This window comes from Oryctolagus cuniculus, chromosome 12 (genome assembly GCF_964237555.1).
Source record: "Oryctolagus cuniculus chromosome 12, mOryCun1.1, whole genome shotgun sequence".
Classification (NCBI taxonomy): Eukaryota; Metazoa; Chordata; class Mammalia; order Lagomorpha; family Leporidae; genus Oryctolagus; species Oryctolagus cuniculus.
Window position 1 is genome coordinate 66,149,476 of NC_091443.1, and position 26,002 is coordinate 66,175,477.

Consider the following 26,002-nt stretch of genomic DNA (forward strand, 5'->3'; position numbering starts at 1 on the left):
ATCTGCTGCTACCCAAGGTGCGCATTAGAAGGAAGCTGGATTGGAAGTAGACAGGCCAGGGCTCAAACCGGGAACTCTAATATATGGGATGCAGGTGCCCCAAGTGGTGACTTAACCACTGTGCCAAACTCCTACACCCAAATGAGTTTTCATTGTCTTTTTTTTTTTTCTTTTTTAAGATTTATTTCTTTATTTGAAAGAGTTACAGAAAGATGGGAAGAGACAGCAAGAGACAGATCTTCCATTTGCTTTTTCTGGCTGCAATTGCCAGCACTGTGCCAGGTCGAAGCCAGGAGCTGCTTCTGGGTTTCCCATGCAGGTGTCAGGGAACCAAGTACTTGGGCTATTTTCCATTGTTTTACCAAGCCATTAGCAGGGAGCTGGATGGGAAGTGGAGCAGCCGCATCTCACACAAGTACCCCTATGGGATGCGCACATCAGAGGCAGAGGCTTTACTTACTATGCCACAAGGCTGGCCCCACTGGGTACCTTTTCAAAAGCTTCCTCTTATCACTCAAGCCCAGCAGTTTCTATTCTAAGAAAACCACTGCCCATGGTGTCTTCGGCTGGGGTGACAGAAATGAGTGTCTTATCTATTGATTCCTGGGGATCTAGTTTGTGTTTGGTCACTCTTCTGCTCAACCTGAGTTTGTCTTGAGGAGCAAAGTTTCCCTTCCCAGTACAGGTTTGGTGTTAGATTTGTAACATCAAGGGCTGGTTGGGGAGAGTGGTGAAAGAGCTGGAAGTTCAAGCTGGAAGTTCAGGGGCTACCACAGTGACACTTCTGTAGTTGGTTAGATTCTGGAACATGTTGCAGTCCATTTCCACAGTCAGCCTGTGGAGCCCCAGGTGTGTTGGTGTGAACTGGAACTGGGTACACAGCATGTTTCCTGGCCACACGGGGCCTAACCTGAAATAAAAGAAAAGGCAGGTACTAGTTCTGTCCCAGGTTGCTCTGCTCATGCCAGTGACTCTGATCCTTCCTTACAGGGAGAGGTTGACCATGCAGAAATGAACAGCTAAGAACCTTGCTGTTAAAACAGAGGTGGTTATGAAGGGATAGAAGACAGGAGCCTGCCTGTGCTGAGCACTTGCATGGTTGAGAAGAGAAATATCCTAAGGGCTGTCAGCTGCATCTGTTTTTCCTTCTGTCCATGCCTTCAGTCTCTTTCAGTTCTCGGTGATGATAGTACTAGTAAATGATGGTTGATTATAGATGTCAACTTGACTGGTTTAAGGAATACCAGAAACCTGGAACAACATTGTTTTGGGTGTGTCAGGGTGTTTCCAAATGAGATTAGCATGTGGATCTGAGCAGACTGGGTGGGAAAACCCTACCTCCATGTGGGCGGGGACCACCAGCTGGCTGGGAGTCTGGAGAGAATAAATACAGAAGGCAAAATGGTCTTTCACTTGGAGAGCTGGGACATAATCAACTTGCTCAACTCCTGCGACCCCTGCCGTGGACATACTCCACACTTGGTAATCTTACATCAGCAGTCCCCTTGATGGGACTCAGGCTTTCAGGCTTGAACCGAGAGTTAAACTCCTTGGCTCCCCCGGTTCTGAGGCCTTCAGACTTGGATTGAGCCATGCTACCAGCACCCCTGCTTCTCCAGCCTGCCTGTCACCTGTTGTGGGACTTCTCAGTTGGTATAATCCTGTAAGCCAATTCTCCTAATAACACCCCTTCATATGTCTCTATAGATAGCCTATTGATTCTGTTTCTATGGGAGCATGACTAGCACCTTGGATATGTTTGGAAAAGCTAGTTTTGGACTCCTCACTTGGTGCTAAGTGCAGAGTGCACAGCAGGCCTGCTGAGAGGGCGTCGAGGTGTCGGCAGGTGGTGTTTGGTGCCCTGTAGTAGCCTCCTGGCCTCCCGGCCTGCCTGTGGACCTTCTTGTGGTGATTGAGGGGATGCAGCAGATTTCTGTTGGGGAGCTTTGCACAACCATTGATCTGGGAAACCACAAACGTCTGCTTCAATGTTGCCAGTTTCCTTCTCATCAAGTTGACAAGAATGGTTAACTCAGTGAGTTTCATGAGGCAGAGGCCGTGGCTCATTAACCCTGACTGCCACCTGCCAGTGAGCTCAGAGATGATAGGAACAGGCATCCTAAACTTTAAACCATACGCTGTGAGTTCAAGAAAGGCTGTGATGGACATAATGTGAAAGAAGGTATTTGCAACATCTAAACCCAGCAAGGGACGAATACCTAGAATGTATGAGGAACTTGAAAAAAATTCATGGAAAATGCATATTATGAAGAAACGGTTTTTTTGTGTTTTTTTTTTTTTTTTTTTTTGCACCGAAGTAAACCCTATCTTTTAATTCCATGTTTTCATGAACTTTTTGAAGTCCCCTTGTATTTCCATGGATGTAGCAAAAAGACATTCATTACCTTTGGACCCTTGGCTTTCTGACCAGTTGAGATGTTTCAGCGGGACAAAGAGCTTGCAGTCTCACCTGTAGTTCCTCTCTCTGTGAATGAGTCCCCTCCCGAGGATGGAGATCACGCAGTCCTTCATGGGGGCGTCTAGGGTGTTATGGAGGCTGACTGATGCCGTCAGAGGCTGGTATTGCTCTGCTGTCTCTGGCATCTGTGGGAAGAAGCAATACGTGGAGCGGATGCCAAAGGCACAGCACCACAGGCACGCCTTCCCTTCCTGGGCACCCCTGTATCCTCCTCACTTCCACCCCCATCTCTGCCATCCTAACCCTGACTCCACAGCTGACTTCTGTGCGCCTTTACCTGGTCTTCCTGCGTTTTCTCTTACCCTCTCTGATGTGTCATTGACAGGCCCTTATGGTGCCTCTCCTCTGCTGGAGACCCTTGGCAGGTCTCCATTGTCTTCAGAAGTCAGCCCACCTCTCCAGCCTCACCTGTTCTTCCCTCAGTTAAATGACACCCCAGCCATGTTGTGGACTTGCCTGTGCCCAGCACATTCCTCAGGCTCCTTTCCTTTGCGCCTCTTTGCTCAGCCTTCTGCCTTTGGGGGGGGGGGGGCCTTCCCCTACCTCTGTACTGAAAGTGCACTCACTCTGCAAGTCCTCAAATAAATGCTGCCTCCTCCATGAACTTGTCCCCAAAATCATCAGCTGGAATTAGTCCTCTTTACTACATTTATCCCGTGGTGACTTTGTGCCTCTGATAGAGCACAAAGGGCCGAGTATTGCATCTCCCTTACCAAGCTATAGCCACCAGGGACCAGATCTCATTCACTTTGGCCAGGGTAGACAAGTGGATCAACAGCCACAGACTCTGGAGTTTCCTGTTTTATGATCCTTGGCATTTGTGTTAGGACTCAGTTTCCTCACCTGAATAATGGGAATAGTTCCACCCCACAGGGCCTTTGTATTAAAAGAGGAGAAAATACTTTGGTGTAGGTATAAAGTATTAAATAAACACAGGCTGTTATCATCTGTGTAAGTATAGCTCAGTGATTGGAAAGAACCTTTACTTAACCAGTTAAAGGAGTTGGGAGATTTAAATCTTCGTAGTGCGTGTAAGAGGACTGTCTGAAGAGAAGGCGCTCTCAAACCCAGCGTTTTCTGGTGGTTCTGCAGTGTCGTCATCTGCTCTGCAGCTCGGGGGGGGGGCTCGGATTCCTTCTGAATGGAGAGCTGAGTGGTAGCAGCTGAGAGCAACTCAGGGAAGGACTGGGGCCTACCTCGATGGCAAGCTGTGGTCTACAGATGGCGACGTCTTCCTGAGCAAAGCAGCTCAGGCTGGACTTGGAGTGTGTAGCCATGGCCGTGAGTCTGAGGAAGCTGTTCTCTGGTGGGTGTGGCTCAAAATAGGAGAAGGACAGGCTGGTGGTTATTCTCTTAACTGAAAGACATGACAGAGGGAGTCAGTGAAAAGGGTGAGTGTGTGTCCTGGAAACAAGCCATCATTGCACACAGAGGAGATACAGAGCACTTAGGGTCTCACAGGCCAAAAAGGTACCTCAGTCCCCACTCCACTTGTACACCTGGAACCTACTCAAGACCTCACCCTCCATCCTCTACCTGTCACCACTCCTGGCAGAGCACCCCAGCGGGGTTGTGGAAAGGTCCCTGTGGACTAGAACCAGCTAAGCTCTTCGGCCTCACTGTACTTGTCTAAGGATACTGCCTGCCCAGCGGGATGGTTTGTGTTGAATGCAGTGCTGCAGAGTGGTGATCTCTGAACCCACCACCTAGCAGTCTCTGAATAGATGCTGATTCCCTCCCATTTCTGCTGCTTCTCCTCCCCTTTAGCAGAGAAAATGAAGCCATCAACTGGAGCCCTCACCCCTGCTGTGTCCCTGCTCATGTCTAGCCCCATCATGACCCCACCCACCACTGATGGCTGTGTAACCTTGGGCAAGTTACTTAACCTCTCTGTGTCTCTGTCTGGTCCCCCTATCTATGAAGTGGGGACAGAAATGGATCTTGCCTCCTAAGAATGTTGTGAGGATTAATGAGATAACATAAATAAAGCACTTAAAACATTTTTTGGAAATATTAGGTGCTCAATACGTGTAAGCTACAGTGATTCCAATTATCTCATACTCCCAAGGATTGCTTCCTCTATTACAACCCATTTCTCCCAAGGATCAGTCTTGCCCTCTATGCTCATTGTTTTCCTCAGCACAGAAGCAGATGGATTCTCTGTCATCTAAATAAAACAGCGTCCACCCCCGCAGAGACCCAGCATCGCTGGCTACCACGCAGCCTGTCTTCCTCCCGTCATGCTGCCGGGAATGGCCATGCAGCATGTCTCACCTCCTCCACTTAATCGGTTGAACCTCCAGGAAACTAGCATGCACCACTGCTCCTGGGTGAAGTCCCTCTCTCAAGGGACGCCTCTGAGCTGGACATCTCGTGCCCTGTTTGCTGGCCTTGCTAGGTGCCCCCTTCTTCTCTTTGACTTCTTAGTCTCCTTTACTCTGCCCTTCCTGACTGCCCCCTCTGTGCTGGTACTGCCTGGGTTCCCTCCTCATCCTCTTCTCGTCTCACAACCTCCAAAAGCTCATTCAGGTTCTGACTCTCAGCTGCCCCCTCTGTGCTGGGATTCTCACCACTGGTCTCCAGCTCAGGACTTTAGCTTAAATACTAGGTTCAGGTTTCCAGCTGCCTTACTGGCCATCTACTTAGACATTTCTTGGGTTTTCTTTTATTTTCTTTTTAGGTTTGGTAAGTTTTCTGTCATTATCTCTCTCTCTTTTTTTTTAAAGATTTATTTATTTGAAAGAGTTACAAAGAGAGAGAAGGAGAGGCAGAGAGAGAGAGAGGTCTTCCATCCCCTGGTTCACTCCTCAATTGGCTGCAACTGCCGGAGCTGTGCCAATCCAAAGCCAGGAGCCAGGAGCTTCCTCCAGGTCTCCCACGCGGGTATAGGGGCCCAAGGACTTGGGCCATCTTCTACTGCTTTCCCAGGCCATAGCAGAGAGCTGGATTGGAAGTGGAGCAGCCGGGACTCAAACCAGCGCCCATATGGGATGCTGGCACTGCAGGCAGTGGCTTTACCCACTACACCACAGTGCTGGCCCCAATTTCTTGGGTTTTCACAAGCAACATACCACAGCCAAATTCATCATCATTCCTCGGAATCTGCTGCTCTGTCCCATTTTCCCTGTTCTAATGATTCACCCAAGTCAGAAGGCAGCCCCCCGCTCCCATGAGGCTGGTCTGTCCCACCTCCTTAGCGTGTCTTCATTCTAGTACTGCTGGCTTCGTTTGGCTTGCATTTCTCGGCTATTACAAAACCTTCCAACCTCTGATCCAGTGGTTCTTCACATCGGGGTATTTTATAGAACAATCCCATTGCCAGGCCGTACCCCAAATCGATGATGTGAGACTCTGGTGGTTCTCGAGGTGATTTAATGTGTAGCCAGCGTAAAGAACCATTACTCAAGGGCTGGGGGTGTAGCACAGTAGGTTAAGCCACCACTTGTGGTGCTGGCCTCCCATATCTGCCAGTTCAAGTCCCAACTGTTCTGTTTCTAATCCAGCTCCCTGCTAACATGCCTGGGAGAGCAGCAGCAGATGACCCAAATACCTGGGCCCCTGCCATGTGGGAGACCCAGAAGTTCTGAGCTCCTGACTTCCTCATCTGGACCATGTCCAGCTCTCATGCCATGCTCCCCACTGGTCACTGATTCTCAAACTTGCCCGCTCCTGGGATGACTTGAGGAGTATTCAAAATTCTGTTGTTTATGTCCCGCCATAGAGTTTCTGATTTAATTGCCTGCGATGCAAGCTGAACATCAAAGTTCCCTGGATGACTGTAAAGTACAACAAAATTTGAGAACAATTGTTCTAGACCAGGTAATCTTAACTCTAAAATAGCATAGGGAATGGGCCTTTGGTGCAGTGGTTAAGACATATTGGAGTGCTCAGGTGCATGGGCAACCCGGATTGAATTCTGGGCTCCTGGCTTCAGCCTGGCCCAGCCTTGGCAGTTGCAGACATTTAGGTAGTGAACAGAGGACAAGAGAGCTCTGCCTGCGTTTCTTTGAAGAAGAAGAAGGGAGAGGGGAGGAGGGGGAGAAGGAAGGAGGAGGAAGGAGGAGGGAGAGAAGGGGGAAGAGGAAGGAGGAGGAAGGAGAACAACAACTCAGGGAGGAGTGGAGGAGGAGGACCTGTGAACCTGCTGCTTCTGTCAGGAAGGCCTGAACTTCACTTTTCTGTTCATCTCTTCCTTACTCACCCTTCATGACTCAGGACAGGGCGTTTATTTGGAAGCAAGGGAGATATTCTGCAATTGTACTCTGTCTACACTTCTTATACTGCTATGCTGGATCTCTTATCCAATTGCAGTTGGAGTGTGTGTGTGTGTGTGTGTGTGTTTCCTGTGTCAGGCTCAATAAATATGTGTTGAATGAATGAGAGAGATTGAGAGAACACGTGAGCACCAGAAGCTAAAAGCCATCTCTAGAGACCTGTGGGGGTGTGCCCTGTGGCTGCTGCATACAAGGCAGGAGCCGGGTGTGTTCAGGATGTCTGATAGGGCCATGGAGACTTACCTAGGTTGGCACTGAGTGTGAGGGACAGCTTCTCCCTCCAGAGCTCAGTAGCAAGGACGCCGTTGTAGTACATGGCCTGGGCCCCAATTGTCAGCTGCACGGCCTTCTCCTGGTCGCTAGGGTTAACCAGGATCACTGAGAGCTGGGCCTCCCCTCTCAGGGGTAGAGAGCTGGGTGCTTCCAAGAACAGGTACAGGGGATCGGCCATCTCGACACTGGGGGGAGGGATGCCATTGTCTTTCCCTTGTTCCATTCTCTTTTTCTGGACTCTCTCCAGCACCTCTTTTTCTTGAATGGATCCTAGGGAATGCAAGAAGCAAAGCAGCCTCTTACCTAGCAGGCATAGACCCTTCTAATAAAGTTCCAGGATTAAAACGTACTTACCCACTTCCACTCAACACTGCAGTAGCTAGAGCATTACAGACCTCTAAGGTCATGCTGGTATTTAGCCAGACAAATAGTGTTAGGCACATCTACCACAGATACAGTGTGTTTCCTTCAAGCCACATCAGGACCAAGTTCTTCAAATGCTGACTTTGCCCCTTGAGCAGTGAGACATCAAACCTTGGGACAAGCCCACACTGTCTTTGAGGACAATGTTTCCAGGAATTGAATTTTCCTATGTGAAGGGATCTGGATGGATTCCAAGGGCAATGGGGATGATGGAATGTTGTGGAGCAGGGGAGTAACATAATGATACTTGTGCATGACATTTGTGTCTTTTTTTTTTTTTTTTTTTTTGACAGAGTGGACAGTGAGAGAGAGAGACAGAGAGAAAGGTCTTCCTTTGTCATTGGTTCACCCTCCAATGGCTGCTGCGGCCAGCGTGCTGTGGCCGGCGCACCGTGTCTATCCGAAGGCAGGAGCCAGGTGCTTCTCCTGGTCTCCCATGGGGTGCAGAGCCCAAGCACTTGGGCCATCCTCCACTGCACTCCCTGGCCACAGCAGAGAGCTGGCCTGGAAGAGGGGCAACCAGGACAGACTCCGGCACCCCGACCGGGACTAGAACCCGGTGTGCTGGCACCGCAAGGCAGAGGATTAGCCTAGTGAGCCGTGGCACCAGCCAACATTTGTGTCTCATAAAGCACATTCTGGAAACTGAAAGCTGGAAAGGGAACAAGAATGGAGAGCTGAAGGCAGAGTCCAGCTATGAAACTGTAGATAAGAGTTGGTGAGGCCCCAGATTAGCTCCAGGCAAAGAGGAAATTTCGAGTTGAAGAGACCAAGGTGAGAAATACCATGTGATGGTTAAGGGGGAGTCCCCAGAGTGGCATAAGCCTCCCTGTTGGGACAAAGGTAGAAGTGCCTTCAACTGACTTGGAGCAACAGGTTAGGGTGCGTAGGAGGAGTGGCAGCATCACAAGGCTTCATGCAGCTGTTTTATAGCAGAAATCAACTGGGGGCCATTTTGGCCCCTACAGACATCTGGAGCCATTATTTTTGGTTGTCACAACTGGTAGTGGTGGTGAGGGGTGTGCATGCTGTCATCTCTTGGATAGAGGTCAGGAATGGTGCTAAAGGTCCTGTGACAGACATAGCCTCCCCATCCCCCCACCCCCCCACCCAACCCAGATATCTGTCCCCAGATGTCAATATTGTGAAGCCAGGGTGAGAAACTCTGTTCTCCCTGATGGGGAAAAGGACTAGGGCTGTGTCTGGCCTGCATTTATCTGGCTGGCCCTTCCCTGGTCAGTACCTTCAGGGTACTTGTAGTGCTGCGTGATGTCCTCACAGCGGTCACTGCCCACGGCCTTGGTGCTGATGTTGCTGCCGACGTACTTGGTGTTGGAGCTGGTCAGCTCCAGCGTCCCATCCTCACAGCACTTCCAGACCACACACGAGGCGTTCACCGAGGCAAAAAGGTCTGACACTGCAGGGCTCAGCCCTAGGATCCCCTCCTTGACTGCTCTGACAGGGACCAGATCGCAGGCCCCCAGGACTGAGGGAGGGAAAGGTTCACCCATGAGCAGGGCAGCCATGCCCAGTCCCTGTCCTGTATCCTTTATTCCCTCCCCCAGGGTCAAGGTCAGAGGTTGGTACCAGGCAGGACTTGTGAGAGGGCAACCCAGAGGTGAACTCACAACTCTCTAGTGATGGTACTTTCTGGGCGTGGCCCATGGCAGAACCCCCTCAGAAACTGGGCAGGTAGAACCTTAGAGTAGGAGGCTTAGTGCCCAGGAGTCCCCCAGCCAGCTGTGCTCCTCATGTTCAGGACTCGGTCACCTTTCCTGAGCACTTACTGTGTGCCAGGCTCTGTGACAGTTCTGTTCCTGGGTGAAGAGAGCCATCCTGCAGTGGCTCTGGGCGCTTCCTCCCTGGGCTTGCGCCTCTCCTGATACCCTCTGCAACCTCTCCAGAACCTGGGAGGCATACCTGCAAGTCCTCGGCCCAGCACTTCCTCAGCCGCCATTGAGCCCTCTGCCCTTCTCCGAGTCTCAACCCCTCCATGCACCTAGCTCATGGCTGGGATAACTGACACCTCCACTTCCTTGCACCTGCTGGCCCCAGGGCCCTGCTTCTGTTTCAGAGGAGGCAGAGTCTCTCTGACCTGCCTGCTGCTTCTGCTTCCATTCTGAGGGACCCTGGGCGGTCATGGCCCACCCCTAGGCATTACCTCCGCTTCCTCCAGAAGCAGTTGGGTACAGAATCTGCCATCCATTGTACTCCTGGGGCAAAGCAGGCCGCTTCATCCAGCACTCCGTGGAAGTCTGGAAGATCCTGACAGTAGCACAGGGAGAAAGTCAAGTGGGAAACAAAGGAGTCCTGAAGTGCAGCTGGGCAGGGCGTTGTTACCATGGGGATGGGAGGACACTGTGCAAAGGTGGCTGTAACACCCCCAGTACACACCCTCACTGGCCACAGCATCTGCCTGCAAGAGCCTCCAAGGTCAGTCTCAGTGTGGGGCACTCTTGGGAGTGGAGGCTTCCCCAAGGTCCACTCCTGTCCCCCCCCCAGTCGTTTTGGAGCCCTCCCTGGGCCAGAACCGCATCTCCCTTGGGCTTCTCACCAGACTCGGCCCCGCTGGCCTTCCCCATTCTGAAGACCCTCCTCATTGTAATACTCATCCACCAGCAGGCCCCCGCCAGTGCCCTGGGCTGAGGCATACGTCGTGACCACACGGGCAGGGACTCCCAGGCATCGCAGCACTGTAAGGAAGAGGCGCAGCATCAGAGGGTGCAAGAAAGACCAAGGTGTATGCAGGAGTGTGTGTGGAAGGGGGCCAGTAGGGGAGAGGGGTGAGTGGGGCACATAGGGCTCTGTCTTAAATGCCAGGTGACGTCATGCAAGGAGGAGGGACACAGGCACCAGGGGTCAGAGCTGACACCCAACAGCAAGATGCATGGAGGCTAATGAGGCAGGGCCAGCAAGTTCTCAGCTGGCAGAGGACAGGGCAGGGGAGAGGGGTACAGAACATGTGTTGCAGTGCCAAGGGGCTTGCTTTGCTGGAGCAGGTGAGGGGAGGCCGCGGGGAGGAAGTGAGTCTGGGAGCAGAGTCTGCAAATGGGCCCGTCTTTGCTGGGGACAAAGAAGCAGAAGCTGGTGGGAAGGGTGGCCGGGATGAGCAGCCAGTTTCTTGGCCACATCGTGCACCTGAACCTGCCGGGTGCGCAGAGGCTGCTGCCGAGCAGAGGCAGCACCTGCTTTTGGAGCTGTCCCTCCCACGTGGGAGCTCACAGATCACCCGAGAGTGAGGGCAGACTCTGTACAGCGGCCCAGGCGACCGCCCTGTGCAGCCCCTGCTCCGTACCTGTGCACATGACAGCAGCCAGCACCCAGGCCTGACCATCATACACGGGCCGCCCTTGGCCAGTGAGCCACTGCCGCAGGATGGGCACGCTGCCCCGGCGCTTGTTCAGCAGGGCCCCCTCCTCGGCAGCCTGGGTCTGTGGGGTGGGCAGGACACTCTTCTCCTTGAGAGCATGCAGCTGTTTGGGGAGAGGGGTGGTGTTGGTGGGGGTCCTGCAGGCAGGACAGCCCCCATGTGCTGAGTAAAGAGGGCTCAGCCCCCTGTCCGAGTGAAGAACAAACCACCTGCGTCAGAACTACGGGTGCCTGTTGTGCCTGCCTTCCGCTGGTTCCCTCCTAAGCCCATGGGTTCCGATCCCCAGGGTGATGCCATGAGAGCTGCCCGCCGGCAAGCACTGACTCCTTTGCGGTTGTGTGCTGCTGGGTCCTGCGGGCCACTTATCCCAGCTTCCTCCTCCTCCTGGGCCGGCCTTGACCCTCAGCACCTCTTCAGGGTGGACTTCAGAGACACAAGAGGAAGTGGGGAATGCAGGGTTCCTACCAAAGGACTTTTAGAGATAAGGGAAAGCACCAGGCCAGCTCCCCGGTTTGCATCTTAGGACTCCTTTAGAAGTAAATGCAAGTCCCTTTGGTTACTGTGGCAGCAAACACGGGGTAAGAGGGACACCCTCCCCAACCCCACCCCCCCGTTCTGAGGATGACTCCTCTCTTGGCTTTTGTTGTCCCTGGAGATGCTCTCACCTGTCCCTCTCCATCCTCACCCAGACTCTTTTCTAGGAACTGCCTCCCACCCCCTGGGAGCAGGGAACTGTTTGCGATGTGTGGGACAGCTCTGTCAGGGCTCTTGTCCCACATTCTCCTCCCTCTGCCTCCCCTGCCTCTCACTCACCAAGGCACCCAGCACTCGGGCCACATGCACGGGTTGGCTCCACTTCTCTACCTGCTTGTCCACACTCAGCAGGGCCAGGCTGAGGTCCACGACATCCCCTTCGAACTGTAAGGACCACATAAGGCCATGATGAAGGGTCCCTGGTCAGGCACTCATCCCACAGCACAGCCGCATCATCCCATCCTCTTCCCAAGTGCAGGCTCCACGCCTCCTCTCCTGTCTCACTGTCCCCCGAGGGAGTTCTGTTTTTTTCTGCCCGCCTATGCTTGAGCACCCAGGCCTTCACTCTTCCGGGGTCTGACTCTCCTGCTAGGATGTGAGCTCTTGAGGACAGGCACTGAGTAGCTTTGTTTCATTGCATTTCCATCAGGTGAGCTCCTGCAGCAGTGGGGGGATATCAAGGCAGCTCCTGCACTGAAGGGGCCCACAGTTCAGGACTGGAGATGGACACATGGCCCCTTGGATTACAGATCACAGCCACTTGGCCAGAACCCAGGACACAGAGGAGAGACACCCCTAGCCTTCAGCGGCTAGGGAAATGTTTCAGAAGGTCTTAAGAGATGGTTGGGAGTTTTCCAGGCGTTGAAGAAGGGCAGCTGTTGCAGGCAGAGAGAATCTGCAGCTGTGCCCACCAGGCTGGTGAGGACTGGAGCCCAGGGTGGCCTGTGGGAAGGCCTTAGATGGAAAGCCAGGGTGTTTGGTCTTCACCTGGAGACAGAGGTTTCACTCACCTCGATGTGTAGCCAGGTAACTCTGGTAGCTGTGGAGGAGGGTCTGCTGTGAGTCAAAGGGAAGGGAGGCACCCCAGGGCTGAAGTGAGCTAAATAAGTGGCGGCCTGTGTTGTGGCGTAACAGGTAAAGCTGCCACCTGCAACAGCAGCATCCCATATGGGTGCTGGTTCATGTCCTGGCTGCTCTAATTCAACCCAGCTCCCTAACGGCCTGGGAAAAACAGCAGATGATGGTCCAACTGTTTTGGCCTTTGCTTCCTACATGGGAGACCCAAAAGTTGCTCCTGGCTCCTGGCTCCTGTCTTTGGCCTGGCCCATTCCTGGCCATTGTAGCCAACTGGGGAGTAAACAAGTAGATGGAAGACCTCTCTAACTCTGACATACAAATAAGTGAGTAAATAAATAAAGAAGTGGCCTCCCAACCAGGGCCTTTTCACCTGCCAGCTCTTTCTGGCATGAACGTTGATGGTTATGGGCCAGCCACCACCCCTCTATTCCCTGGAGCTCATTTGTACCTGACCAAAGTCCCAGGACTCTTCCTGGATGCAGTCAGCCGTGCCCAGATAGACGATGCCATTCTGGTTCAACACATACTCCCTGCGTTGAGCCTCATTCTCCAGGAACACAGTATCCTCTGTGAGAAACAGGTGGGGATGGATGAGGACCTGGGCAGTGCTGGGCCCGTGCTCCATGCCCAGGCCTCTGCCCTCCCTGCGCAGGTCAGGTTCAGCTCTCAGCCTAATGAAGACAGAGGAGGAAGTCCCTTTCCACTACCCTCTGTGGTACCCAGCCTGGAGCCCCTGGGTCAGTCAGGATGTGGCCTGTGTGATCAACCAGGCAAACCACCTCAAAAAGCCTGGTGGTTCCCAGAGAACATTTGCAGCTGGAGCAGTATCAGCCAAAGAGATGTTGGCTGCCACTCAGAGAGATGCCCAGTGGCCTGAAATGTCTTCCCCACAGCTTCCATTTCTGACCCCAAAAAACATGTTTCAGAAATGAAGCAATTAAGCATAGGTTGGGGGAGCTGAGGACAGAGGAGCATTTGGCAAGGTTGGGTCAAAAGGAGCCCTGGGGCGGGGAAGTGGAAGCAAGAACAATGGCTTCTGCCCTGGGGTGTCTGGTGGGCCCAGGACTCCCATGGTCACTTCGGGTAGCCTTCTTGGCTTTTCTCACCCAAGGGCTGGGCTGGACATCATGTGGAGGTTGGTCAACCTTTGAGGAGGCCATCATCTACTCTAGGAAGCTGGGGGCGATGGGGATAGCTGCTCTGCTTGCCAAATGCCCATGTGTCTGATCTGGCTGCAGGAGTGGAGTGGGGCTGGGGAGGTGGGTAGTCTAGTTCCTGGAAACTAGAAAGAGCAAAGCGTTTCCAAATCATCCGAAGGAACTGCTGGGCTACATCTCTCGGGAGCCTCGGGCATTCGGCTGGGATGGGGGCAGTCAAGGCAGCAGAAGGGTAAGGTATTACAAGTCAGGAAGCCCTGAAAAATCTCGGTTCTAAAATCACAGAACCATAGGCCCAGGGAGCCCTTGTCTCCTGTGCTTCCATCCCTAATGCTGCAGGAAGTCAGCTTGGCACCACTTCCTTGGAAATCCCTTCAAACTGAGATGTTTGGCCCCAGCATCTTGCAGGGCTCTGGGAAGTACAGTAGGGTACAGCCCCCTTTTATAAAGTCCCTGCCCTACAGACTGGGCTCTGACTTTCATTATATGATGTAAAATTTCTTTCCTAATGCAGGTGACTTCCACCTGCAGGTATGCTGAGACGAGTCTGAGATCCCAGAGAATCTCTCAAAATCCCTTATTCAACTCCCAGATGAGCAGAGCCAGTGATCCATCCCTGCCCAGACAGACTCACATGGAGATGCCATCCCTAAGCAACTCCCTACAAGCGGAGCATGGAGCAGGGATCTTGGCACTGGAGTCAAGACTTGTGGGTGTCTTTTCTCTGCCCTTCCTCTGGCTACAGGGCCTAGCTCTGCATGTGTCCTGGGGGAAGTGAACTCACAAAAGCCTTGGCTTTGGGGGGAACCGCTTAAAGGCCAGGATAGGGAGAGCCATGGGGCCTTCCTTAGGTCAACGGCTCTGAATCCACATTCCTTCCCAGGGCAAGGGGTGCCTGCATGATCTCTAGTTTCCACCCATTGTTCCTCTTGCCTACCTGCTTGGAGCAGGAAAGAAAGGCCTGAGCTGAGGACAGGCAGGGCCATTTGAGGGGGGCTTAGAGAATTCACTCTGGTCAAGAGAAGTGGCCAGAGAGGCCAGAGGGCTTCAGTTACCATAGAGAAGGGCTGTCAGGAAGTGGGGTCCAAGCCTGGGGCCACAGGAACCAGGAAAGACTCTGGTACTTCCCTGTATTTCCTCTAGTCTCCTGCTCCTGACATATCATGGAGTCCCCCTCAAGCTGGCAGTAAAAATCTTGAAAGGAAAGGGCAGGTGTACAGGACAGGGAAACTGGGAGAAACTGTTTTCCATTTTCCCGATCAGCTCTTCAGGGGCCCAGAGAATTAAGGTGGGTGTGGTCGATTCTAAAAGGAAAGATATGGAGCAAATGTTTGGCACAACAGCTAACATTCCACGTGGGATGTCCACATTCCATATCCAGAATTCCTGTGTTCAAGTCCATTTTCTGCTTCCAATTCCAGCTTCATGCTAATGTGCACTCTGGGAGGCAGCAGGTGATGGCTCAAGTACTTGGGTCCCTGCCACCCATGTGGGAAACCTGGATTGAGTTCTGGGCTCCCAGATTTGTCCTTGCTCAGCCCTAGCTGTTGTGGGCATTTGGGGAGTGAACCAGTGGGTGAAAGATTTTTCTCTCCCTGTCTTTTAAATAAAAAAATTTTTAATCAGTTAATTTGAAAATAGAGAAGAGATAGGCTCAATACTCAGAATGAGAAGGAAGAGAACATGCCCTATTTGGTCCTCTTTTGGGCAAATCAGCTGTGCCTGCTGACCATCTTCTGATGAAATAGCTCCAGCCACAGCAAGGGCTGAGCTCTGCCTGAGGGGCACTGATTGGACAACAGATGTCACCTGACCACAGGGAAACCCACCCACAGGCTGTCTGAACTATCATGGCTCCAGGAGAGGAGCCATGCACTTGTAATAAGAGCCAGACAAGCAAGTGGAGAGGAAGAAAGGGCAGATTTACTGCAGCCTAGGGATTCTCACTAACCTGGAGCCTGCTGGGTGCTCCAGCAACTCAAAACTTTGTATTCTTTCTCTTAAAGAAGATCCTCCAAATTACAGAAGCTCCTGGGCCCACAAAAGCTAAACACATCCTAGAGACAGACCAGGGAGTCTGGAGAGAGTGACAGAGAAGCCCCTCCTGCCACCTACTTATTCCCGGAGGTCTTCCCAGTTCTCGACCCTATACTGTTAAAATAAAGGGTAGCTCTCCTAGAGTCATCTCAGTGAGTCTGAACTCCTGTGACCAAAATAACCTGAGTAACCCTGGGGTTTGGTGATGGAAGCTTTTGCTTTCAGTGGGCCCCAGGTTCCTTCTGATGTGCATGATGCCAAGGACCCTGGATCTGAGAGTCTTTTCACCCAGGGAGAAGGCACCAGCCGGGACTGAGTGCTGGTGCTGCCCTGGAGGGAGATGCCTGCAGGTATCTGGGGGCAGGTGCTCCCTGCCAGAGCCACCCCCCAGCTCTGGTGCCTTCAGTCCCTTTAAAGCTCAGGTCAGCCAGGTCCAGACTCACCTCTATTCCAGGGGTTAAAGAGCAGTGTAAACTGTCCCAAAAGGCGTTGCTTCCTGCCTGAGACCTGCAGCAGGAGTGAGTAGTGGCCAATGACAGCATCTGCAGGTGTGGTCACAGAGATGGTCCAGGATTGGTCATCTCTCTCCTCCACCGCCGCGCTCCACCCTTTTCGGTCCCCAAGGCTGGAAATCGGGAAGATGGCTTGGGTCCTATTGGCCGTGGAAGGTTGCTCTCCTGTAGTCACATAGCAGTGAATCAGCCATTTGAACTTCTTGGTCACGACTCAGAGTAATCAAGTCCCAGTGTCACAAAGATGGAGCAGGGGAAAGTTGGCTTTGGAAGAGAATGAAAGAATTGGGAGCAGCAAAGGGTGATGTGGAAGCCATAGGCTGTTGGCATTCCTGGGCCCATGTCTCTCAAAGGCTCATTGTCTATAAGAGGAGCATAATGAGAGTACTCGTTTCATAGGGCCAGTGTGAGGGCTGAATGAGATACTGCACGTGAAGTTCATGGCCCAGTATCTGACATGTAGCATGGATGTAACAAATGGCAGCCGTTCCGTGTTACACACATCCTTGGTGAGATCCCACACAGGCTCTTGTGCACAGCTGAGAGTGTGCTTGGAGCCAGAGGAGCCGGTGAGTGACCCAATGAGCAGTCTGTGCTGTGCACACCGTCCTGTGGTGCCCTCACACAGTCCTGCCCACCCCCGGGACTTCAGAAGGCCCAGCTGCCGGGGCCGCCTGGGTTCCCTGACAGGGTGCTGGAGAGAGAAGCTCCCCCGCTCAGTCCTGCTGCCAGAGGGGTTCAGGTTCACTTACCAGTTTGTATGACGAGGGCCACCTTCTTCAGGGTAGGCAGAAACCTGCGGACTGGGGTACGGAAATGCAAGAGGACGGTGAAGGACTGCCCCCTCCTCACAACGAGGTGCCGGGAGCTGATGGCCTTGGTGTGGTGCTCCTCGTTGTTTCTTGCTGCCTGCAAGTCACAGCTCATGATACCCAGGGCTATTGTGGAAGAAAGACAAGTCAAGGAGGAGACTGGGTCAATGTGACGATGTACGTAAAAGTGGAGATCTGCAGAGACCAGGGTTTAAATGCTAGATTCAGCTTACTTACTAGCTGTGCAACCATAGGCAGGTCACTTAACCACTCAATTTCAGTTTCCTTGTCCTTTGCATAACTACCCTTCCTTGCAAAATTGTGGGGATTAAATGAGATCATGTGTACACTTAGCGTGGTGTCAGACACATAGTAAGTCCCATTAACTGCAACTGGTGGTGGTGGTAACGAGAGCATTGCTTGTTCTCATTGTTGACATCCTTTTCTGGTCCCAGTCCAAGGCAATGAATAACACCCAGAATTTTGCTCTCCCTACTCATTCTTTTCTTTGAATACAATCAGAGAATTTGGGGGGAGGTTTATTTTTGTTTTTAAGATTTATTTATTTATTTATTTGAAAGGCAGAGTTAGAGAGAGAGGGAGAAAGAGAGAGGGGGAGGGAGAGAGAGCGCTTCCATCTGATGGTTCATTCCCCAAATGGCTACAATGACCAGAGCTAGGCCAGGCCAGGAGCCAAGAACTCCATTCAGGTCTCCCACAGGGGTGACAGGAACCCAAGAATTCAGGCCATCTTCCACCGCCTTCCCAGGCACATTAATGGAGAGCTGGATCAGAAGTGGAGCAGCTGGGACTCAAACTGTCAGTCACAGGGGATGCTGGGAACTCCAGCTCCATTCGGAGAATTTTTGGAGCTGCCTTTAAGATCAGTGAGTCCAACTGTCTTGTCTTACAGTTGAGAAGAGTGGAACTGACTCAGTCAAGATCACTTTGACTTAAAGGCTCATGGCACGGCGCACCCCAGACAAACTCTCCAAGGAGGTGGCCCGGGAGTCATGAGTCTGTCAGCCAGGTTCCTTTTACAGAGGGAGGGAAAAAAAACAGAGAAATAAAAAGATATGCTCGGTGCACCCAAGATAAGGCCCATGACTGAAAACAGAACGGAGTTTCTCTTGCAACACAGGACTTGTGTGCTTTTGTTCTCTTTGTACGCAGAAGGCCATGGGGAGCCTCCTTGGTCTGGGATGCAGAGTGTAGTTTTGCAGCGGCTTAGCTGCCAGGAGAGAGGCCGCTTGCACGTGTGGACTAGGGTCTGAGCTTCTTCAAGGAAGTGACCTGAGCCTGAGGGCATGGCCTTCAGACTCCAAGACATACTCAGGATATTCCTACTTCAGATCCCCTCTGCTCCCCACCTTTCCAGCATACAAGAAGGATGAGGGGCAAAAGGGAAAACAACCACCCTGCTCGACTTTCTCTTTCATTCATGATGGAGCTGATAGTAGAGGCCAAGGACAGGAAGTCAAGGGGGAAGGAAGGAACTGTTGAATACAAAGAGATGTGAAAGTGAGTGGAGGGAAAGGGCCTTCCCCGGTCCTGGTGCCCTTGAGGGCCGCCTCTGCTCTGTGTCTCCCTCATCCACCAGTGGGATGGTCCGTAGATAGAATAGCCACCGTGAGGCTGGGGCTAGTCCATGGATACACAGACACCACAAAGCTGCTGCCGGGCTCAGGACCAGCCCTGCCTCTGGAGCCTGGGCACTGGACGGGTGAGCAGTGTGACTGCAGGCTTTGCTTGTGCCTTGAGGTGTCTGAATGCACACAACGGCAGCCGGGTTCCAGCAGAGCCACTCTTCAGAACTCATCTGGGCCGGTTCTGTCCGGAAGGCTGTCCCTGCCTCTTCTCTGCCTGGTAGACACCCACTCATCTTCCAGGATTCAGAGGCACCCGTCCTCACTGACTTCCTGTGGAAGTCAGTCCTCTGAGCTCCCATGGTACTCTGCGCCATTCTTTTCAGCACTCTGTCAATTTTGTGTCTATAATCTCCTTAGCCTCTTGCTCCCATCCTCCGGTGAGCTTCCCCAGGTACAGTATTTTTTCATAACTGTGTCTCCTGCCCCAGCAGAGCTTTGAACTCAGTAGATATCCAATCGCTCATGCTTGCTTGATCAAGGGGAGAGCGGGAACACTGACACACTGACATCTCAGGTGCACCACGGGGGCCGTGGACCCACGCCCATGCTGACAGACCCCAGCAGAGCCCCTAAGGTTGCTGCATCCTCCAGGTCTGCTTGATGTCTTGTGCTTTCCCTGCCTCTGCCCCCTTGTAGTTGGCTTCCCAAACTCCTGCCTCCCCCTTTCCATCATTTGGCCTCTGACACCTCCCCATGGCACCTCTAATTTGTATCACAGCCCAGTGAGCTGTGAGCAATCACATTATGATGATCTGGGATAAGAATATAGATCTATGTTAACCAGCATTGCCATCTCACCATCATCATCACAACTGACCATCAGTTTACTCCAACAACTCACCACACCCCACCCCATAGCCACACCACCATCCGCCATACCCCGCATAGCTGTACCACCATCACCTCCGCCTCCACTGGCGCTCTCCTACTGCACTCCACTCCGCAGCTGCATCACATCTCCACCACAGCCACAGCCCCTCCCTAGCCACAACCCCCTACCATAGCCACACCACCACCACCACCACCACCACCACTGTCCTACTTCCTTTAATGAAAACACTTGATGAGCAGGGGCTACTGACAGTCCAGTAAACCCTGCTGAGGGCTGTCTTGACTCACCGTGTCCCATCGCTGAAGGCTGCTCTCCTCCACTTGATCACAGAAAATGCCTCTCTTGAGCTGTTGCTTCTAGGCCTCCTCTCTGGACCTGTCTTCCGGACAACAAGGGTGAACTGCTGTTAGCTTAAGGATCTATGAGTAGTGGCATTTCCAGCTCCTCCTCCTGGGAGCACCTCAACAGGCTGCTTCTTTGCTGCTCTCCCTCTGCTGGTATCTCCTGGGCCAGCTGCTACACAGAACCCTTCTCATTTTATCTCTTGGGCCAGGAGGCCCAGGCAGAAGGATGATTGCCGGGCCTGAAGGAGGGGGTGGAATAGGGAAGATGCGGCAGCTGAAATCCAGAAGAAACCATGAGTCCTAGTTTCTTAGAGGTCTCAGGAGACTCTCAGCAGTATTACCTGGAAGACTCTGGAAGAGATGACTCCATGGGAACAAGAGGTCCACATCTCAGCCCCAGACGTCACAGCCCTCAACCTTTCATGAGCTGCAAGTCACCAGATGTTCATGGACTGTGTTGGGTAATGTAAAGAGAGAACTTGCGCGTATGCAAATCATCTGTGTGAAACAGATAAGGATTTCTTGGTGGAAAATGTCCTAAAAGCAGAAGCCAGGGCCCCAGCTCTCCCAGGCCCACCTGGTGGGGACACTACCAGAGAAGGTCTGGAACTCTCTATGGGCTCAAGTCCTGTGTCTTTTGGATTTCTCCTGGTTTGGTTTCTGAGGAGACAAGGCACAGGAGAGAACCTCATACCTGGCCCTCTTTGGCCCTCCAAAGCCCAGCATCAGCCTAGGCTCTGAGACTGTGCGGTCAGCAGCACTCTCAGGGGCAGCTGGACTTGGCTGCACGTGCTGGGGGTGTCTGTGGAACAACCCACAAAAAGCTGTGGTTGCCGGTGGGAAGGGATCAAGGGGGTGTGGTAGGAAAATGATTTTCTGCTATTCACTCACCCCTTTGTATGTTTAAAACTTTGACCTATTACTCATCTGAAGAAACATGTAGGAATAAGAAAAGAAAAAGAAACTGCTGCTTTCTCACTTGCCCCCCAAGAAGAGTCCTCATAAGAAATGAAGCTGGAGGGCTGGCACTGTAGTGCAGTGGGTAAAGCCGCTGCCTGCAGTGCCGGCATCCCATATGGGCGCCTGTTCGAGTCCTGGCTGCTCCAGTTCCGATCCAGCTCTCTGTTATGGCCTGGGAAAGCAGTGGAGGATGGCCCAAGTCCTTGGGTCCCTGCACCTGTGTGGGAGATCAAGAAGAAGCTCCTGGCTCCTGGCTTCAGATCAGCGCAGCTCTGGCCATTGCGGCTTTCTAGGGAGTGAACCAGCAGATGAAGAGTTCTTTCTGCCTCTGCCTCTGCCTCTCTAGCTCTGTCTTTCAAATAAATAAGTAAATAATTAAAAAAAAAAAAAAGGAAGAAATGAAGCTAAGACCAACATTATGGCATATCAGGTAAAGCTGCCATCTGCAGTGTTGGCATCCTGTATGGTTGCTGGTTCAAGTCCCAGCTACTCCACTTCTTTTTTTTTTTTTTTTTTTTTTTTTTTTTTTTGACAGGCAGAGTGGACAGTGAGAGAGAGAGACAGAGAGAAAGGTCTTCCTTTGCCGTAGGTTCACCCTCCAATGGCCGCCACGGCCGGTGCACTGCGGCTGGCGCACCCCGCTGATCCAATGGCAGGAGCCAGCTGCTTCTCCTGGTCTCCCATGGGGTGCAGGGCCCAAGGACTTGGGCCATCCTCCACTGCACTCCCGGGCCACAGCAGAGAGCTGGCCTGGAAGAGGAGCAACCAGGACAGAATCCGGCGCCCCAGCCAGGACTAGAACCTGGTGTGCCGGCGCCACTAGGTGGAGGATTAGCCTAGTGAGCTGCGGCGCCGGCCACAGCTACTCCACTTCTGATCCAGCTCCCTGCTGATGGGCTGGGAAAGCAGTAGATGACCCAAGTGCTTGGTTTCTTGAACTCACATGGGATACTAGGAAGAAGCTCCTGGCTCCTGGCTTCAAATCGGCTCAGCTCTGGCCGTTTTGGCCATTTTGGGAGTGAACAAGTAGATAGAAGATCTGGCTCTCTGTCTCTCTCTGTCTGTAACTGCCTCTCAAATGAATAAATAAATCTTAAAAAAAAGGAAAATTGATGATGAATATGAGAGGCAATTCACAGAAAAGGAAATGCAAATCTTTCAAACATGAAAATTTTAATATAAACACAAAATAAACCTTTCCTGAGATATCATTTTAACCTATCAGATTGGTAAAGAAAAAATAGTTGGACAGCACTCTGAGCTGACGATGGTTTAGGGGAAAAGTTACCATTGGGAGTGTGAATGCCGGCCTGGGCTGCCAGGACAAGAGACCGCGTACTCGGTGACCTCAGTAACAGACATTTGTTTTCACAGATCCTGAGACCAGAAGTCCAAGATCAAGGAGCCGTCAGGGCTGCTGTCCGGTGATGGTCTCCTTTCTGGTCTTCTCACCATGTCTGCTTCTCTGGGAACATGAGGAAACAGAGATTTCTTTTCCTATTTTTAAGAATATTATTTTTTTTTTATTTGAAAGAGAAAGGCAGATAATGAGGTTCCCTCCGCTTTCACTCCCCAGATGTCTGCCCCAGCTGAGGCTGGGCCAGATAGAACCAGGAGCTGGGAAGTCAGTCCAGGTCTCCCTCGTGGGTGGCAGGGACCCAACAGTGCTGCCTCCCAAGGTGTGCATCAGCAGGAAGCTGGAAGCAGGAGTAGAATTGGGAACTTGAACCCAGACGCTCTGGTACGGGATGTGGACATCCCAAATGATGGCTTAGCTGTTAAGCCAAACTCTCATTCTGCTCACCCTTTCCTTACAGGGACATGAGTCCACCTAGACTTTGTTATCTCCTCACAGGCCCTGTCTGCAATTGCAGTCCCATTATGGGTGGGACTTTAGCATACGAATCTCCAGGGCATGCAGTTCCGTCCATTCAGCCATTCCACTTCTAGATATTTACCATGACAATAGCCAAACATAAAATGAAATTTGTACGAATGTGCTCAAAGCATTGATATTATCAAAAGACTGGCAACTATATAGACATCTATAGAAAAGATGTTGACAGAGATGTGCACTGAGCAGAGCACTGTACCCGTGTGAGAAGGGGCACAGTCTCCAAGCTGTGTTGTTGGATGGAATCAGCAGGGTAGAGAATGGGGTAAACACTGAGCTGCCTTCAGGCGGGGGCTGTATGTGGAAGGGACGTAAATGAATGTGCAGGCGCTTGCACAGAGGCTGTCTGGAGAGTTCCTGCTTCTGATGAGGAGACTCAGTGCCAAGACCCAAGGCATTTTTCTGTGTATACTTTTGTGTCTTTGTACCATGCGTATATATTTATGTGTGAGATTTTTTTTTTAAAGAAAAAAAAAAAAAAAACACGGGGGAAGAAAAGGCTGGCTTAAAATCGCTGTGTGACCACAGACAGCTCTCTCCCGCCTAGCTCCCCTTTTCGGGGTTGCTAGCAGAGAGAAGGCTCTCCTTCCTAGGACAGTTCCCACGAATGCTTCTTGGGGCACCTTCAGGGGTGCCTATGATGAGCCAGATACTGCTGTGGTTGAGTTGGGATAAGCGGGTGAGTGGGAGACATGAGGAGGATGGAGGGAGGGGTGACCAGAAAGATCTGTCCTTCTGCTTCCTACCCACGCCGTTCCGTTCCCCAGCCTCCAGCAGAAAAACACTCCCGTGTACCCAAGAGGGATTCACGTATTCATCTGTGAAACAAGTGCGTACTGAGCGTGATTGTGCACCAGGAATGGTTTGAGCTGTTAGGGTCTAATGATGGAGTAGTAATTAGATCCAAGTGTCCCTGCCACCAGGAAGCTTCTATCCCAGCAGGGGGAGACAAACACTAAGTACTCGCAGCTCAACCCTCCTGCCATTGTGGTAGGCAAGTGCTGTACCACAGAAGCTATGAGCTCTCAGACCTAGGAGAGGAAACCAAGGCGAGCTTCCTTGAGAACGTGGTATTCGCGCTGAGAACCTGGGAGGTGAAAGGGAGTCGCTGGGCCACAGGGCGAGGAATGAAGTGGGTGAAGTGGGAGGAGAGAAAACAGCAGGTGCTCAGGCTCTAAGGCGGGGAGCAACAGAAAGAAGGCAGTGGAGCTGCATCCCAGAGCGAGATGGCGAGAGGTAAGGTAGGGGTGAAATCTTGCAGAGTTGAGCTGCAGATTTGGGGTGTTATCCTGGGAGCAGTAGGAAGCCGCTGAGTGATATTTTAAACCAGGGAGCAACACAATCAGATACGCATTTTTAAAATATCCCACTGACTAAAATAGGAGACATTATTTAAAGAGAACAGAAGGGGAAGGGGGTAACCAAGGAGAGACCAGAGAAATGGTTCAGGCGAAAAGACGACAGTGGCCTGCTCAGGGGGTGTTGGTGAGGGTAGATGGGGGCAGATTTGAAAAGACAAGTGATTCACAGACGATGTAATGGAGGGGCTGGGGAAGGCAAAAGTATTCAGTGTCACTCCCAGGATCAGATAAATTAATTACGCTGGAACATTGTTTCACAAAGCACTTTCACATCCATTCTCTCACACGATCTGAAGAATCCTATAGATCAGGTAACAGATCATTATTCCAACAGGTTCAGGAGTAAACATTTATTTTAATGAATGGATTTTTTTGAACAAATCCATTCATATTCCTCATAATTCCAGAAAAACTTTAGGAAAACTAATAATATGGTTGAAGAGCTCATTAAAATGAAAACAATGAAAGAATAGACAAGGAGCCCATACCAAGCCGAGGGTGAGGCTAAAAATGCACCTCACAATCGACCTGTCCACAGGCTGTGCACGCATTAGAAATAAACCACAAAGCTGTCCAGGAGTTGAGGCTTTCCCGGTGCATGTGCATCACAGCTTGCGGCGAGGCCTGGACAGAGGCGAGGTCTCCCTTTTTTTTTTTTTTTTTTTTTTGGACAGGCAGAGTGGACAGTGAGAGAGAGAGAGAGAAAGGTCTTCCTTTGCCGTTGGTTCACCCTCCAATGGCCGCCGCGGCCGGCGCACCGCGCTGATCTGATGGCAGGAGCCAGGAGCCAGGTGCTTTTCCTGGTCTCCCATGGGGTGCAGGGCCCAAGCACAGGTCTCCCAACCCCGGTCCCACACATGGGATTTCACTGCAGTCTTCAGTGAAGCTGTTTTACCAGGAAGGTATCTCTTGTTCAACCTTCTTTTTAAATCTCTCAAGGATTTCTGCTTCCAGATACAGCAATTAGAATGAGCACCTCTGTTGAGGGTAAACTAGAAAAGCAGAATAAATATCTTAAGTATTTGTTTGAAGACAGCAAGAGCTTGAAGCGTCAAGCCCTCAGGGGTAGAAGGGAGGTGTTGTGGTGCAGTGGGTTAAGCTGTGGCCTGTGGTGGCGTCCGATCCAGCTCCCTGCTAATGGCCTGGAAAAGCAGCAGCTGATGATTCACGTGCTTGGGCCCCCGCCACTCACGTGGGAAACCAGGATGGAGTTCAGGGTGGAGAGTGAACCAGTGAATGGAAGATCTCTCACTCTCTCCAACTCTACCTTTTGAACAAACAAATAAATCGATCTGGAGTGGAGGCGTTGCTGCCTGCCCCACCCTCTCTTCTCCAGGTTCCTCAGCCCAGCCTGGTCCAGCCAGGTTCCTGGGTGGATGAAGTTCCTATACAAAGAGGAGAGAGGAACCTCCCTAAAGATGAGAAGACAGGGAAACCTGGATGAAAAGAAATACCCAGTGCCTTCTCATCTCAGTTGTTCAGTTATGCTTCTTGCTTCAGAAGCAAATTTGTCTCTGAGCTGTGGCTGCCTTGTTTTTCCCTGTCAGCATTGTCATTCCGGGTGCAGGTGCTCAGCCTTGAGGTTATGACACCGGTATCTCACACTGGAGTGTTTGGGGTTAATTCCCAACTCTGTCTCCCAGTTCCAGCTTCCTGCAAATGCAGATCCTGGAAGGTAACAGTTATGGCTCAAGTGATTGGAGACCTGGATTAAGGTCCCTGCTCCCAGCTCTGGCCTGGCCCAGCTTTGGCCTATATGGGCATCTGGGGAGTGAACCAGAGGATGGGAGCTTTTGCTCTGTTCTCTGCCTTTGTTTCTTTTTTGAAACAAAGCAAAACAAAACACTGCATCAATTATTACACAAAGAAAAAGTCATTCCACCCACCGGTGCCACACTGGGTCAGCCATACCAGGAACACTCCGAAGACAAACTTTCTCTGTACATTGTCTACAGTGATGAGAGGGTCTCTGGTTTGTGAAGCTGCTGCCTGAGTTTGGGGGGGTGGAGTCCTG

General features: G+C 51.8%; 1 protein-coding gene across 1 annotated transcript; it reads right to left on the reverse strand.

Annotated features, from left to right (window-relative positions):
• Nucleotides 1-157: 157 nt before the first annotated feature.
• Nucleotides 158-19,868, reverse strand: EPB42 (erythrocyte membrane protein band 4.2). Its single transcript, XM_051822042.2, has 13 exons — nucleotides 19,717-19,868; nucleotides 16,889-17,074; nucleotides 16,068-16,301; nucleotides 12,879-12,997; nucleotides 11,633-11,737; nucleotides 10,745-10,922; nucleotides 10,004-10,142; nucleotides 9,611-9,714; nucleotides 8,693-8,935; nucleotides 6,997-7,296; nucleotides 3,676-3,836; nucleotides 2,471-2,604; nucleotides 158-910 (listed from the first exon to the last, which is right to left on the reverse strand). Exons 1-13 carry the CDS (start codon nucleotides 19,724-19,726, stop codon nucleotides 748-750), a joined length of 2,076 nt encoding a protein of 691 aa, XP_051678002.2. The 5' UTR covers nucleotides 19,727-19,868; the 3' UTR covers nucleotides 158-747.
• Between the last annotated feature and the right edge of the window lie 6,134 nt (nucleotides 19,869-26,002).

What these genes read in the sequence shown, in the direction of transcription:
- EPB42 (XM_051822042.2), bottom strand. An exon ending in AGTCCTGGGACTTTGGTCAG is followed by an intron (nt 11,738 to 12,878) that starts GTACAAATGAGC and finishes TGGTCCTTACAG; the next exon opens with TTCGAAGGGGATGTCGTGGA. An exon ending in CACACTCAGTGCCAACCTAG is followed by an intron (nt 3,837 to 6,996) that starts GTAAGTCTCCAT and finishes CATGTCTTTCAG; the next exon opens with TTAAGAGAATAACCACCAGC.